The sequence below is a fragment of the Girardinichthys multiradiatus genome, chromosome 15 (assembly GCF_021462225.1).
Source record: "Girardinichthys multiradiatus isolate DD_20200921_A chromosome 15, DD_fGirMul_XY1, whole genome shotgun sequence".
Lineage (NCBI taxonomy): Eukaryota > Metazoa > Chordata > Actinopteri > Cyprinodontiformes > Goodeidae > Girardinichthys > Girardinichthys multiradiatus.
This window is the reverse complement of record NC_061808.1, coordinates 15,092,857-15,106,308: the sequence shown is the minus strand read 5'-3', so window position 1 is coordinate 15,106,308 and position 13,452 is coordinate 15,092,857. Positions and strand designations below refer to the sequence as shown.

The window sequence follows — 13,452 nt, the reverse complement described above, 5'->3', positions numbered from 1 at the left end:
TAACTCCAGACTTTGACTAGGCCCCTCCTTTGCTTTTTAAATCAGTTATTTTTCTCCTTGATCATAGTAAGACACTGCTGACGATCTCTGGTTCAAGAGTGGTAAAAGACAAGTAATGCGTCTTGTCATGAATACATCGATGTGTGCTGGCTTTGGAAGTACTACTTCCAGCTGCGGTCCAAACTTTGTAAATCCTTTATTTTTTAACGGGCTTTTGTTCAACCAAAACTCACTTTACAGTTACGGCTATTGCTTTTCCCAACACGGTAAACACTTCCTCTGTTCCCAGCAAAGTTCTGCTTAGGTAACAGAAATGTATCACCCCAAAGTAAATGCTAGAGAGGATGCATGTGCATGCTCTCTCTTCAGCTGACCTGTATGGTGTTGCTTGTGGAGCAATTTGTCCTGGAGTCTGTTATTTTTAGTCCTTCAGGCATGTAGTAAAGAAAATGTGAAACGTTATATTTGCTCATTGGTATTTAAATTTGGAAGATCTATTCTTCATGTCAAGGACATGTCCTGTGAGCCTTTGACTGCCACACACTGGAGATGTTACTTTAAGGTTTATCACATCTAAACAAACCAAAAAGAATGGACAGATGTTTCAGTTCTATATGAAAAGCTCCTTAAAGTTCTACCATTTTAACAAGATTTACTCCTGTTATATCACACTCAGCAAAATACCTCAGATTTTTGTTTTATCAGAGCACAGCGCTGCCATTTAGACAGAAAACTTGGATGTGCAGTCACAAGGTATCAAAGTTGCATGGCTGCTGCATACAAGGGACCTTGCCTCCACTAACCTGATTGTGTCCAGCCATGCTCTGTAATCTAATATTGGAGCGCAGAAAACAATGTATTAGGTTTAGTCTCTGTTGGTCATGCAGTGAACTCCTAATTAAGCGAATAGCAGGACCAGTAAACGTCAGCTGCACAACAATCTCGTTGCAGAAATCCTTGAGCTTGCTGTACAGTACTTGTAGGGTCAAATTGGAAACTTGATGGCACATTAAAACCCCAATAAACAAGGAGATAAAACAGGGGGATGTTGTGAGGTAGGAGGACATGCAGTTCTTCAGTCCATAAAAGGCGATTGACCAGTCTATATGAATATAAAGGTGTCATTAAAAAAAAAGAAGTCATGTAACCAGCATAAAATCAGGGGGGGTAATGACTTTTACAGCCGAAGTGAAAAGAAAACGGCTCGCTGAGCTACGTTTTGTGGTTAAGAAGCTGTTCCTCCTACTTGGAGTGAAATAAATCCACATTTATCTGATCTGTGGCCAGAGATTACTTGGCTGTCCACTCAGCTCCCATTAGAGTTCACAAAACATTTAAGTTTTTCATTGACGAATGAAAGAAACAGCTGAATGACTGAATCTGCGCAGAATAATTTCTATTTTATGTTATGCAACTGCATGATTTGTTAAACAGATAAAATCTTCAAATTTGTCCTGCAGGACTGCCATCTGGTGGTGGTTGTTATGATGCACTGGAATAAAAGAAGTGACACTAAATGTGTAAATGGAAAATATAGACAAATTAATACAAATTCGAAGAACATGCTTTATTAAAAATTATGAAGATCATTAAAACATAATCTAACCCATCTTTACATGAGGCGAGATAAACCGGTTTCATTCAGCATTCATAAACAGCCTTTAAGTGTTCCTTTCAGCAAAGCCATTATTGATTTTATGATAATTTGAGTTCTGTGTAAAGCACTTTATTTGCAACTACAAGTCTCTCCCAGGTTGATTGATTGGAGGAAAATCCATGGAAACCCCTGTCCTCCACTGAGCTGTTGTATCAAGAGGACAAAGAAAGAAACTCATGTTTCCCAGGAGACGTCATCTAGCCTTAAGCCGTTTCTGAACTTCTGGGTCTCTCTGAGGAGATGCAGGTTGTTCTGATTCACAGTGCCTCGTCTTCCTGCTTTCTGTTTGGCTTTAACAGGTGAGGGAACCGGTGGCTTGATCCTAGTCAGCTTCCCGGCTGTTTCTTCCTCCACATGTCGCTGGCTCTGGGAGAGTTTATGAACCTGAAAAAGAGCAAAGAAACAGGATTCCAACTAAGGTTCCTTTTTGAAATTCCATACTTTCCCAGACTGACATTTCTAGATCTTTGTTGGCTTTAGCAACTACCCGGACATTTGAATAGACAGTGTTTACTGAAAATGTATTATTTGTATATTGCACAGATCATGAAAGAGCACCATGACGGAAGTTGACTTCTTATTCTACAGTGGGGAAGGGTAAATAAACAACCAACCAGCAGTATTAAGAGCAAATCTGCCATGTTGATCTGCACTTTTTAAGTGAAGTACCATCTGCTGATGCTTGCGGAGCTTGGTGATCTGGTCTCCCTTCTCCTCCATCTTGGCAGCGAGCCTTTCCAGTTCTCTCTGCAGGTCCTCACGCTGCTCCTGCTCTCGGGTTGCTTCTGTCAGACGCTCCAAGTCCTGATATTCGCTGACAAAGCATTTGCAAAAAAGTGGGTTAAAACCTCCCCCACAATCCCAAAAAATAAAATAATGGTTACTCACAAACTCATCTGTCCGAGCTCCTCCTGCAGGGCTAGGAGCAGGTCGGACAGTAAAGTCAGCGACTGATCTGAAGGTGGACTGGCAGGCTTCAGATCAGCGTCAGAGAATTCGTTTTGAAGGTTTTTCTTCACTCCACATCCAGACCTCTGCAGGGCGCTCACTCGCTCACACAGCTGAGGCTGATGGTGCTTCATCATGTGGAGGATGCTCTGAACGTTGGCATGCACTGAATGGCTCGGGCTTGTTGACTATGACGGGTAATGGCAAACAGAAATCAGGCAAAATAAAAAAAGAAAATTAACGCACAACATGAGAAGTGACTTACTGTTCCTATAACAAAAGGCATCTTTCTGTGCCTTGGGCTGCGTGATGCCGGCTCATGTTGTTCGGGGGTTTTCTGATAAAGAGTTCAGATGTTAACACTACGGTGTACAAACCTTTCAAATGATGTACATACCAGCAAGTTATTACACTTGCACACAGAGAAGCACCTTATTTGTCTTTTTGGTTTTCTTCTTCGGCCTCGTTTCTTGAGTAGGTGGCACAGATAAATGAAGGTTTACATCCAACTCCCTCTGCAGCTGTGCCATGAAAAACATAAATCAGACAAGTTTAATTAAACAAAAAATATAATGGAGACATTCCAGATGTTCCCGATCATACTTGAACTAAAAATGAAGCCAACACACAAGTACAGGAAAAAGCAGTTCCTGTAACGATTACTTGAGCTTGAATCTGAAAGCCAGACTTCTGAATCAAACTTCTAAGTCCAAATAATTTTATTTTACAAGTTTGTAAAAGGACGTCATTGACATCTCATCATTGATTAAAAGTGATTTTTCATACAATCTACTCAGCTCTGAATGGTAAGCAAGTGAAATGGTAGCTACCCACAAATTGAGGATTTTGTCTCCAAACTCCTTCAGATCCATTTTGCTACCAAAATATCCCAGACAGATAGAAAACCAGTGGTTCACAAAGGAATAAGTTGAATTTCTTTGTATTTTGCTGTTTGTCTCTAAACTGAGTTTCATTATTCATTTTCTGTCCAGATCTTCTAAATACTTGTACTCGTCGTCTTCCGCTTTATCCGGGACCGGGTCGCGGGGGCAGCAGACTCAGCAGAGACGCCCAGACGTCCCTCTCCCCAGACACCTCCTCCAGTTCCTCCAGGGGGAGCCCAAGGCGTTCCCAGGCCAGCCGAGAGACATAGTCCCTCCAGCGTGTCCTGGGCCGTCCCCTGGGCCTCCTCCTAGTGGGACGTGCCTGGAACACCTCCCGAGGAAGGCGTCCAGGAGGCATCTGGTATACAGGTCCTTCTCAAAATATTAGCATATTGTGATAAAGTTCATTATTTTCCATAATGTCATGATAAAAATTTAACATTCATATATTTTAGATTCATTGCACACTAACTGAAATATTTCAGGTCTTTTATTGTCTTAATACGGATGATTTTGGCATACAGCTCATGAAAACCCAAAATTCCTATCTTACAAAATTAGCATATCATTAAAAGGGTCTCTAAACGAGCTATGAACCTAATCATCTGAATCAACGAGTTAACTCTAAACACCTGCAAAAGATTCCTGAGGCCTTTAAAACTCCCAGCCTGGTTCATCACTCAAAACCCCAATCATGGGTAAGACTGCCGACCTGACTGCTGTCCAGAAGGCCACTATTGACACCCTCAAGCAAGAGGGTAAGACACAGAAAGAAATTTCTGAACGAATAGGCTGTTCCCAGAGTGCTGTATCAAGGCACCTCAGTGGGAAGTCTGTGGGAAGGAAAAAGTGTGGCAGAAAACGCTGCACAACGAGAAGAGGTGACCGGACCCTGAGGAAGATTGTGGAGAAGGGCCGATTCCAGACCTTGGGGGACCTGCGGAAGCAGTGGACTGAGTCTGGAGTAGAAACATCCAGAGCCACCGTGCACAGGCGTGTGCAGCAAATGGGCTACAGGTGCCGCATTCCCCAGGTCAAGCCACTTTTGAACCAGAAACAGCGGCAGAAGCGCCTGACCTGGGCTACAGAGAAGCAGCACTGGACTGTTGCTCAGTGGTCCAAAGTACTTTTTTCGGATGAAAGCAAATTCTGCATGTCATTCGGAAATCAAGGTGCCAGAGTCTGGAGGAAGACTGGGGAGAAGGAAATGCCAAAATGCCAGAAGTCCAGTGCCAAGTACCCACAGTCAGTGATGGTCTGGGGTGCCGTGTCAGCTGCTGGTGTTGGTCCACTGTGTTTTATCAAGGGCAGGGTCAATGCAGCTAGCTATCAGGAGATTTTGGAGCACTTCATGCTTCCATCTGCTGAAAAGCTTTATGGAGATGAAGATTTCATTTTTCAGCACGACCTGGCAGCTGCTCACAGTGCCAAAACCACTGGTAAATGGTTTACTGACCATGGTATCACTGAGCTCAATTGGCCTGCCAACTCTCCTGACCTGAACCCCATAGAGAATCTGTGGGATATTGTGAAGAGAACGTTGAGAGACTCAAGACCCAACACTCTGGATGAGCTAAAGGCCGCTATCGAAGCATCCTGGGCCTCCATAAGACCTCAGCAGTGCCACAGGCTGATTGCCTCCATGCCACGCCGCATTGAAGCAGTCATTTCTGCCAAAGGATTCCCGACCAAGTATTGAGTGCATAACTGTACATGATTATTTGAAGGTTGACGTTTTTTGTATTAAAAATATTTTTCTTTTATTGGTCGGATGAAATATGCTAATTTTGTGAGATAGGAATTTTGGGTTTTCATGAGCTGTATGCCAAAATCATCCGTATTAAGACAATAAAAGACCTGAAATATTTCAGTTAGTGTGCAATGAATCTAAAATATATGAATGTTAAATTTTCATCATGACATTATGGAAAATAATAAACTTTATCACAATATGCTAATATTTTGAGAAGGACCTGTAGATGCCCGAGCCACCTCAACTGGCTCCTCTCAATGTGGAGGAGCAGTGGCTCTACTCCGAGCTCCTCCCGGATGGCCGAGCTCCTCACCCTATCTCTAAGGGAGTGCCCGGCCACCCTACGGAGGAAGTTCATTTCAGCCGCTTGTATCTGGGATCTCGTTCTTTTGGTCATGACCCAAAGTTCATGGCCATAGGTGAGGGTAGGAACGTAGACCGACCGGTAAATCGAGAGCTTCGCTTTTTGGCTCAGCTCTCTCTTCACCACAACGGTCCGGCACAGCGCCCCCATTACTGTGGCAGCCGCACCGATCCGTCTGTCGATCTCCCGCTCCATTCTTCCCTCACTCGTGAACAAGACCCCGAGATACTTAAACTCCTCCACTTGAGGCAGGAACTCCCCTCCAACCTGAAGAGGACAAGCCACCCTTTTCCGGTCGAGAACAATGGCCTCGGACTTGGAGGAGCTGATCTTCATCCCAGCCGCTTCACAACTCGGCTGTGAACCGCCCCAGTGCATGCTGTAGGTCTTGGCTAGAGGGGGCCAGCAGGATCACGTCATCTGCAAAAAAGAAGAGACAAAATCCTCTGGTCCCCAAACCAGACCAACTCTGGCCCTTGGCTGCGCCTAGAATTCCTGTCCATAAAAGTTATGAACAGGACCGGTGACAAAGGGCAGCCCTGCCGGAGTCCAACATGCACTGGGAACAGGTCCGACTTAGTGCCGGCAATGCGAACCAAACTCCTGCTCCGCTTGTACAGAGACCGAATGGCCCCTAGTAAAGGGCCCCCGATTCCATACTCCTGGAGCACCCCCCACAGGGCATCACGAGGGACACAGTTGAATGCTATCTCCAGGTCCACAAAGCACATGTGAACCGGTTGGGCAAACTCCCATGAATCCTCGAGCACCCTGTAGAAGGTATAGAGCTGGTCCAGTGTTCCACCGCCGGGACGAAAACCACACTGCTCCTCCTGAAGCTGAGGTTCGACTATCGGCCGGACTCTCCTCTCCAATACCCTGGCGTAGGCCTTACCAGGGAGGCTGAGGAGTGTGATCCCCCTGTAGTTGGAACACACCCTCCGGTCCCCCTTCTTATGTAGGGGGACCACAACCCCAGTCTGCCAGTCCAGAGGCACGGTCCCCGTCCGCCACACAATGTTGAAGAGGCGTGTCAACCATGACAGCCCCACAACATCCAAAGACGTGAGGTACTCAGGGCGGATCTCATCCACCCCCGAAGCCCTGCCACCGCAGAGCCTTTTAACCTCCTCGGTGACTTCAGCCTGGGTGATGAAAGAGTCCAACCCCGAGTCCCCAGCCTCTGTTTCCACCAGGGAATGCGTGATGGCAGGATTGAAGAGATCCTCGAAGTACTCCTTCCACTGCCCGATAATGTCCTCAGTCGAGGTCAGCAGCTCCCCACCCCCACTGTAAACAGTGCTGGCGAAGCACTGCTTCCCCCTCCTGAGGCGCCGGACGGTTTGCCAGAATCGCTTCAGGGCCAACCGGTAGTCCTTCTCCGTGGCCTCACCGAACGCCTCCCAGGTCCGAGTTTTTGCCTCTGCCACAGCCCGGGGCGCGGCACGCTTGGCCCCACGGTACCCGTCAGCCGCCTCAGGAGTTCCACAAGCCAACCACAGCCGATAGGACTCCTTCTTCAGCTTGACAGCATCCCTTACTGCCGGTGTCCACCACCGGGTTCGGGGATTGCCGCCGCGACAGGCACCACAGACCTTACAGCCGCGGCTACTGGCAGCATCACCGACAATAGATGAGGAGAACATGGTCCACTCGGACTCTATGTCTCCAACATTCCTCGGGATCTGGTCGAAGCTTTCCCAGAGGTGAGAGTTGAATACATCCCTGGCCGAGGGCTCTGCCAGACGTTCCCAGCAGACCCTCACTATGAGCTTGGGCCTGCCAAGTCTGTCCGGCTTTCTCCTCCTCCAGCGATCCAACTTACCACCAGGTGGTGATCAGTGGACAGCTCAGCCCCTCTCTTCACCCGAGTGTCCAAAATATGCGGCCAAAGGTCTGATGATACGACAACAAAGTCGATCATTGACCTCCTGCCTAGGGTGTCCTGGTGCCAAGTGCACTGATGGACACCCTTATGTTTGAATATGGTGTGCGTTATGGACAATCCGTGACTAGCACAGAAGTCCAATAACAAAACACCACTTGGATTCAGATTGGAGAGGCCATTCCTCCCAGTCACGCCTCTCCAGGTGTCACTGTCGTTTCCCACGTGGGCGTTGAAGTCCTCCAGCAGAATAATGGAGTCCCCAGGAGGGGCACTATCCAGCAACCCCGACAGGGACGCCAAGAAGGCCGGGTACTCCGCACTACCACTCGGCCCGTAGGCTGAAATGACAGTCAGAGACCTCTCCCCAACCCGAAGGCGCAGGGATGCGACCCTCTCATCCACTGGGGTAAACCCCAACACGAGACAGCTGAGCTGGGGGGCGACAAGCAAACCCGCCAGCCTAAGCATCCGGGGGTCGGGCCGCCGAGGTGTCCACCTTTGTCCGCCGCCCAATCCTCTTTGCACCGGTCCCTCACGGTTCCCCTTGCAGGTGGTGGGCCCACTGGGGGATGGTCTCGCGTCTCTCGTTTGGGCTTGGCTCGGCCGGGTCCCGCGAGGAGCAACCTAGCCACCAGGCGCTCTCCGACGAGTCTCGACACCAGGCCTGGCTCCAGTGTGGGACCCCGGCTCCGCTGTACCGGGCGACGTCACGTGCCTCGATTTTGTAGTCGTCATGAGGGGTTCTTGAACCGCTCTTTGTCTGACCCGTCACCTAGAGCCTGTTTGCCATGGGAGACCCTACCAGGCGCATTTAAGCCCTAGACAACATAGCCTCTAGGATCATTCGAGCACTCAAACCCCTCCACCACGTTAAGGTGGCGGTTCAAGGATTCTAAATATTCCTTTTTTATTTTACTGTCCATATTTGGAAAGCCACTCAATGCAAAAATTACTAAACATTTAAACGCAATCTGTATTCAGATATTCAAATGTTTTGTATCCAAACATTAAAACTAAGGACTTTTTAAAAATCACTCCGTAGGAAGCAACCTTTCAGAACAGTCAGATATATTCTCCGCATTCAAAAAACCTACTGGTTGTGGATGAACAGAATCTGAAAATCACGTTAATAGGGTTTATTTGTATCAGGTTGTTTATTACAAAGATAAACTGTAGAAAAACCTTAAAGTGACTGACCTCATCTGCTTTCTCCTGCACAAGTTTACGTTCGTGCTCTTCTTTCAGCAGCTTCTGCTCCAGAATGGCAAGCTTCGTCTGAAAGTAACAAACACAAAATAGTGAAAATAACTTACAGCTCAGCTTTTTAGGATTTTTATCTTTAACTGACAAACAAAATTAATTAAAGATTAGTGATATTTTATTATTAAACGCTGCTACATGTTTTAAATACTTTGACGTATGCAGTGTGCAATATAGTTTACTGCACTGAATGAGTTTACATTAGGCTATTAGTGTATGCTTTACCAGTATGTGAAATTAAATAACATTTCTAACATATCTTAGAGGTCTAATAAACATTTTATTTACATATTAGCTATGCCAACAGTACAGGATATAATAATAATGTTAAAAATAGTGTCAGACTCAAATGTCTCTATAACGCAAGAAAATATGTTGTTGAATATGCTGCACAGAAAAGATTATATTTTTCTGGATGATACTGATTTCCAGTTTTCTCTTGTATCTGACTTGCTGATTCAATTTTTTTTAATGATTATTTAACATTAAAGAGAAAAAGATGCACCAGAGCTCCTCTGAATGTTGAAGTAGTTCAGAAACCAACAGAATCATTTGTGCATCAAAGGATATTTCCCTAACCTTTATCTGATTTTTAGCTAATTAAAAAAGTGCATTAAAGTACATGCTCCTGGCATACAAAGAGAGACAATTAGCATATTCCAATCTCTGATTAATTGGTCCATTTCTAGTTGTTTATGACCACAGATTATGGGCTGCTTTAACTTATGTAGTGATTCAGAAGCATCATACGTTGCAGGTTAGGCTCATCAAAAAACTTGGAATGAAATGCTGTCAGAAAAGGATTAGTGTTAGTTAAGGAAAGCCAAAACGTACAGAGCTGACTATACCATACAAGGGAAAATCGGTTACCTCTGCGACTGTTTGGGTTCTGCTTAATTTGAGATACTCAGATTCAAGTTTCTCCAACTTCTCCCGCTGATTTTGATTGTTTGAGCTGCTTGGCTGTTGGCTCTGAAGTGATGCCTAAAGTCCAATAAAACAGAAAAGAAAGATCAGAGATCCAAAAATGTTTCATATCACAATTCCATACTTTTCCTGACTAAATTTTCCAGATTCGTACAACTACATACTAAAGTTTCTTGGGAAAAAAAATCACAATTATATTTTCAGTGATCAAGCTTTTTTATACCTGCATGTTTTTTTGGAGGGTTACCATTTTACCTCATTTTCCATCAGAATGTTTCTCTCCTTCTTGACATTTTCGACCATTTTCCTCATGTAGTCCAGCTGCTTCTCCAGAACCCTGCAGCGAGCTTCTGCAGACTGCAGCTTCAGGTCCACTTCTGTCCCAGATAGGATGGCTTCAGTCCGACTGTGTGATGCCATGTTATGCTGACTCGTCTGAGCATCCTGAGAGAACTGAACATAACTCCTCTCTGCTTGCCTCCGCTCCAGCGCCAGCCTTCTGATTTTCTCCTGGAGGGTCCTCAGTGCATCTACAACAGCTGATAAAGGGAGTTATAGAGAATCACACCCAAACTTGAAAGAAAATGGTCATAAAGATATGATACGGTCTCGTAGTTGAAGATAAAAAGCTGTGACACACCTTTGCTGTCTATATTACGTGTGGTCTGAGACAGGCAGCTGGTGGTCTGGTTCATGTTGAGAGGTGAAAGGGCAGGAGACTCCTGATGTTTTGATACTGATAAAATCCTGTCTGGAGGCTGGTAGTAGCTCCCGATGTAACTGTTTTTGGAAGGGGAGTCTAAAATCTGAACACATGAGGGTAGAACCATTAGGTATTTCCTCATTTAAAAAAAAGTGTTGTGGTCTATAAAAAAATAAGGGTGAATCAGAACATGTTCACAAGCAAATTTGAGGAACTGTTTGCCATTATGCATTATTGTTGACTTGTACAAGACTTTTTCAGGTCCATAAAAAAAGTGTCTGTCTAGAGATTTTTCATACTGATCCTGTCCAAGTTCATAATATCCTTGGGAATGATTTACACCCACTTTAAGAGCCAGTGATTTAATATATTTGTCCGCAACTACAGTAAACAAAATGTGGTCATGTAGCCCCAATAAATAAAATCTACCACTAAGAGGTCACCGACTTGTTTTGGTATAATTGGGAGCCATGATTTTGACTGGGCCAAGCAGAGATCAGAACCCCAGTCAATTTAAATAAAGAGTAACATCAAATAAAACACAATACAAGACATTGGATTAAGACTAAGATTTGAGCACTGCTAAAGTATCAAGAAAAATCAACAGATATGCAATAAGTACACAAGGATCAGAACAGTTTACTTAGGGCTACAATATTGTAGTTGTTTTGGGTGAAATGGGAATAAGAATATGGAAAGGGGTGAATTGACCTGGAGCCAGTTTTAAAATTTTAGAAATAAGTTAGGCAATATTTTCAATTTTCTGTTTACAAAAGTGTTGGTATATTTCTTGCAACACAACAATGCTCAAGAAAATCAACTGTTTGTCATGTTATGTTTCTTTTTTCATGCATTTCTATTTTGTGAAAGGTTGAGGCCTTTAGAAATCATTAAAACAAAGTACTCTGAAATATTGAAATGTTTGTATTTTCTATAAATTCATGCTTGCTTAAGAAAATAAAAAGGTTGCAGCCTGGAAACTTGAGATTTGAATCCTCTCAGTTAAGCCAGTGGAAATTTTATACCGATTTTGACAACCAATGGTTTACTGTGATTTTATCGTACAGTAAGAAAAAGGTGGTTATGTGGCTGCAACAAATAACATCTCATCGGTCTGACGTTGCTCATAGTGGTTTTGGTTTGATTGGGGATCATAATATCATTTATCGGTGGAGTTGACTATCCCAAATTGGGATCAGAACCAGAATTAATGAATATGGTATGTGACCTAAAACATTCAGAAAATAATTTCATTTCAACTGAGATTTGATAAGGTTACTTCTCTGTAACTCATTCAAGTGCATAACTAAAGATAAATAAACTGATATGCAACGATTGAGTCGATGGGGTATGAAATGGGGTATAAATTGGCAAAGGAATGACTTGACCTGGAGATGTCTGTGAGTTTTCAACAATTAAATTCTGCAATATTTAATTTTCTGTTTTTGTAATGGCTACTATGTTTCTTGTAAACAACTCCAAGACCACACTGTGGGTCTGAAAACAGCAAAGGTAGGGTCTTGAGATGATCTCCGGTGATCGAATTTAATTTACAGATCACTACTACCATATTTTGAAAAAAAAAAAAAAAAAAACGTAACCATAAATGATTTCAAACTATATAGTGGTTAATGAGGCTGTTTTCTCATTAAACTGGCCCAAAGGCAAAGTTTGACTAATTTGGCCAGAAATAATTAGGAACAAAAAATGTCATTATTATTATGATTATTATGTGCGTTTGCGTCAGAAGTTTGGGAACCACTTTTCTAAAGAGTTTGTTTGATTTCTCATATTTTCTTACATAACGCTGTCATTTGTAAAATGGTGAAGCCATTGCAAATTATATAAAAGTATAGTATTAAAACATTTAAGAGACCGATTGTCTGAACTGTCGGTTTTTGGAATGGTTCACGTGTTGTGTTTCCTGCTTAAATGTGAAGTTTTTCGCCAATAAAACAGAACAATAAAAAAGGACAAACAATTTTCTTAACTTCCTACCAGACGTAAGAAAAGATAACTGAAAAATTCAAAACATCTATCTGCTCTAAACTATGCAACAATATTTGCTTCCCTCTGCGAGCGAACGTTTGTAAACCTACTTTACAAAAAGAAAGAAATAAACCTCTTACTGTAATGCAAAGCACATATGATATTCGTTTGGAACCTTTTGGAGCTATCGAGATAAATGTACCAAATCACAAAGAGCTAACGATAACTTCGTAAAAGTAAACAAATTCAAGCTAACGCTAGCTATCCACGTTTGCACCTAACGGTCATTTTCTAACGTTACCTTATCATGATGTGTTTCCATTTTGTAACCAAATAAAAACAAATGTCTTAGACGCCTGATATGGTCATATACATATAAAAGGCTCTGCCTTCTCCCTTACAGATAAATATGGCTTTCTGTCGTTAATAGTCAACAACAGATGAGCAGTCCGCCCTTTTTAAATTTCCCTCCATTTAGTCGCTCTGCTTCTGTAGTTCCTATTCCGTGGAGAGATCCAGACCTTTCAGGAACACACCGGCCAAACATTTTCTTTTTTGAAGGAAATTAAATGTTTTACCAAAATCTAAACAAACAAAAAAAGATTTAATCTTGATTAGCGGTTTCTAAACGTTCTTAAATTATTTCGAAACAAAAATAACCTATTACCGAAGTGCAGACTGACAAAACATAGAACCATGAAGACATACAGTATGCTGATGGCGGAATCATGTTGTGGGTATGCTTTTCTCCAGCTTGAACAGGTTAACTGGTCAGAGTTGATGGGAAGATGGCTGGAGCTAAATACGTAGCGGTTGAGGAAGAAAACCTGTCATAGAGGCTGGGAAACACTGCAATTTAATCAAAACAGCATGGTCTAGTCAAAGTCCAGACCTAAATACAATTGAGAATCTGCGGCAAGACTTAAAAAGATCTCCACATATATTATTTATCTAATATTTCTAACACATTTGCTTAAACAGGATTAGTTTGAAGCAAATGTTTTATAGGTGTATGTAAAACACCGAGCAGTATAGTATAGTTCCATAAGACAGTAAATATGACATATTTTTCTTCCAGC

General features: G+C 43.2%; 1 protein-coding gene across 5 annotated transcripts; it reads right to left on the bottom strand.

Moving 5' to 3' along the window:
* Nucleotides 1–1,548: 1,548 nt before the first annotated feature.
* cep57l1 (centrosomal protein 57, like 1) lies at nt 1,549–13,179 on the bottom strand. Of its 5 annotated transcripts, none has more exons than XM_047387386.1 (10): nt 13,082–13,179; nt 10,322–10,487; nt 9,937–10,220; nt 9,625–9,738; nt 8,692–8,769; nt 3,037–3,126; nt 2,871–2,942; nt 2,546–2,793; nt 2,327–2,471; nt 1,549–2,041 (listed from the first exon to the last, which is right to left on the bottom strand). In XM_047387386.1, the coding sequence occupies exons 2-10, from the start codon at nt 10,374–10,376 to the stop codon at nt 1,832–1,834; spliced, it is 1,296 nt and encodes a 431-aa protein (XP_047243342.1). In that variant the 5' UTR covers nt 10,377–10,487; nt 13,082–13,179; the 3' UTR covers nt 1,549–1,831. The 5 variants fall into 5 exon arrangements, with proteins under 5 accessions (XP_047243342.1, XP_047243341.1, XP_047243339.1 ...); XM_047387385.1 differs by lacking the exon at nt 13,082–13,179 and adding an exon at nt 12,775–12,915; XM_047387383.1 differs by lacking the exon at nt 13,082–13,179 and adding an exon at nt 12,675–12,871.
* Between the last annotated feature and the right edge of the window lie 273 nt (nt 13,180–13,452).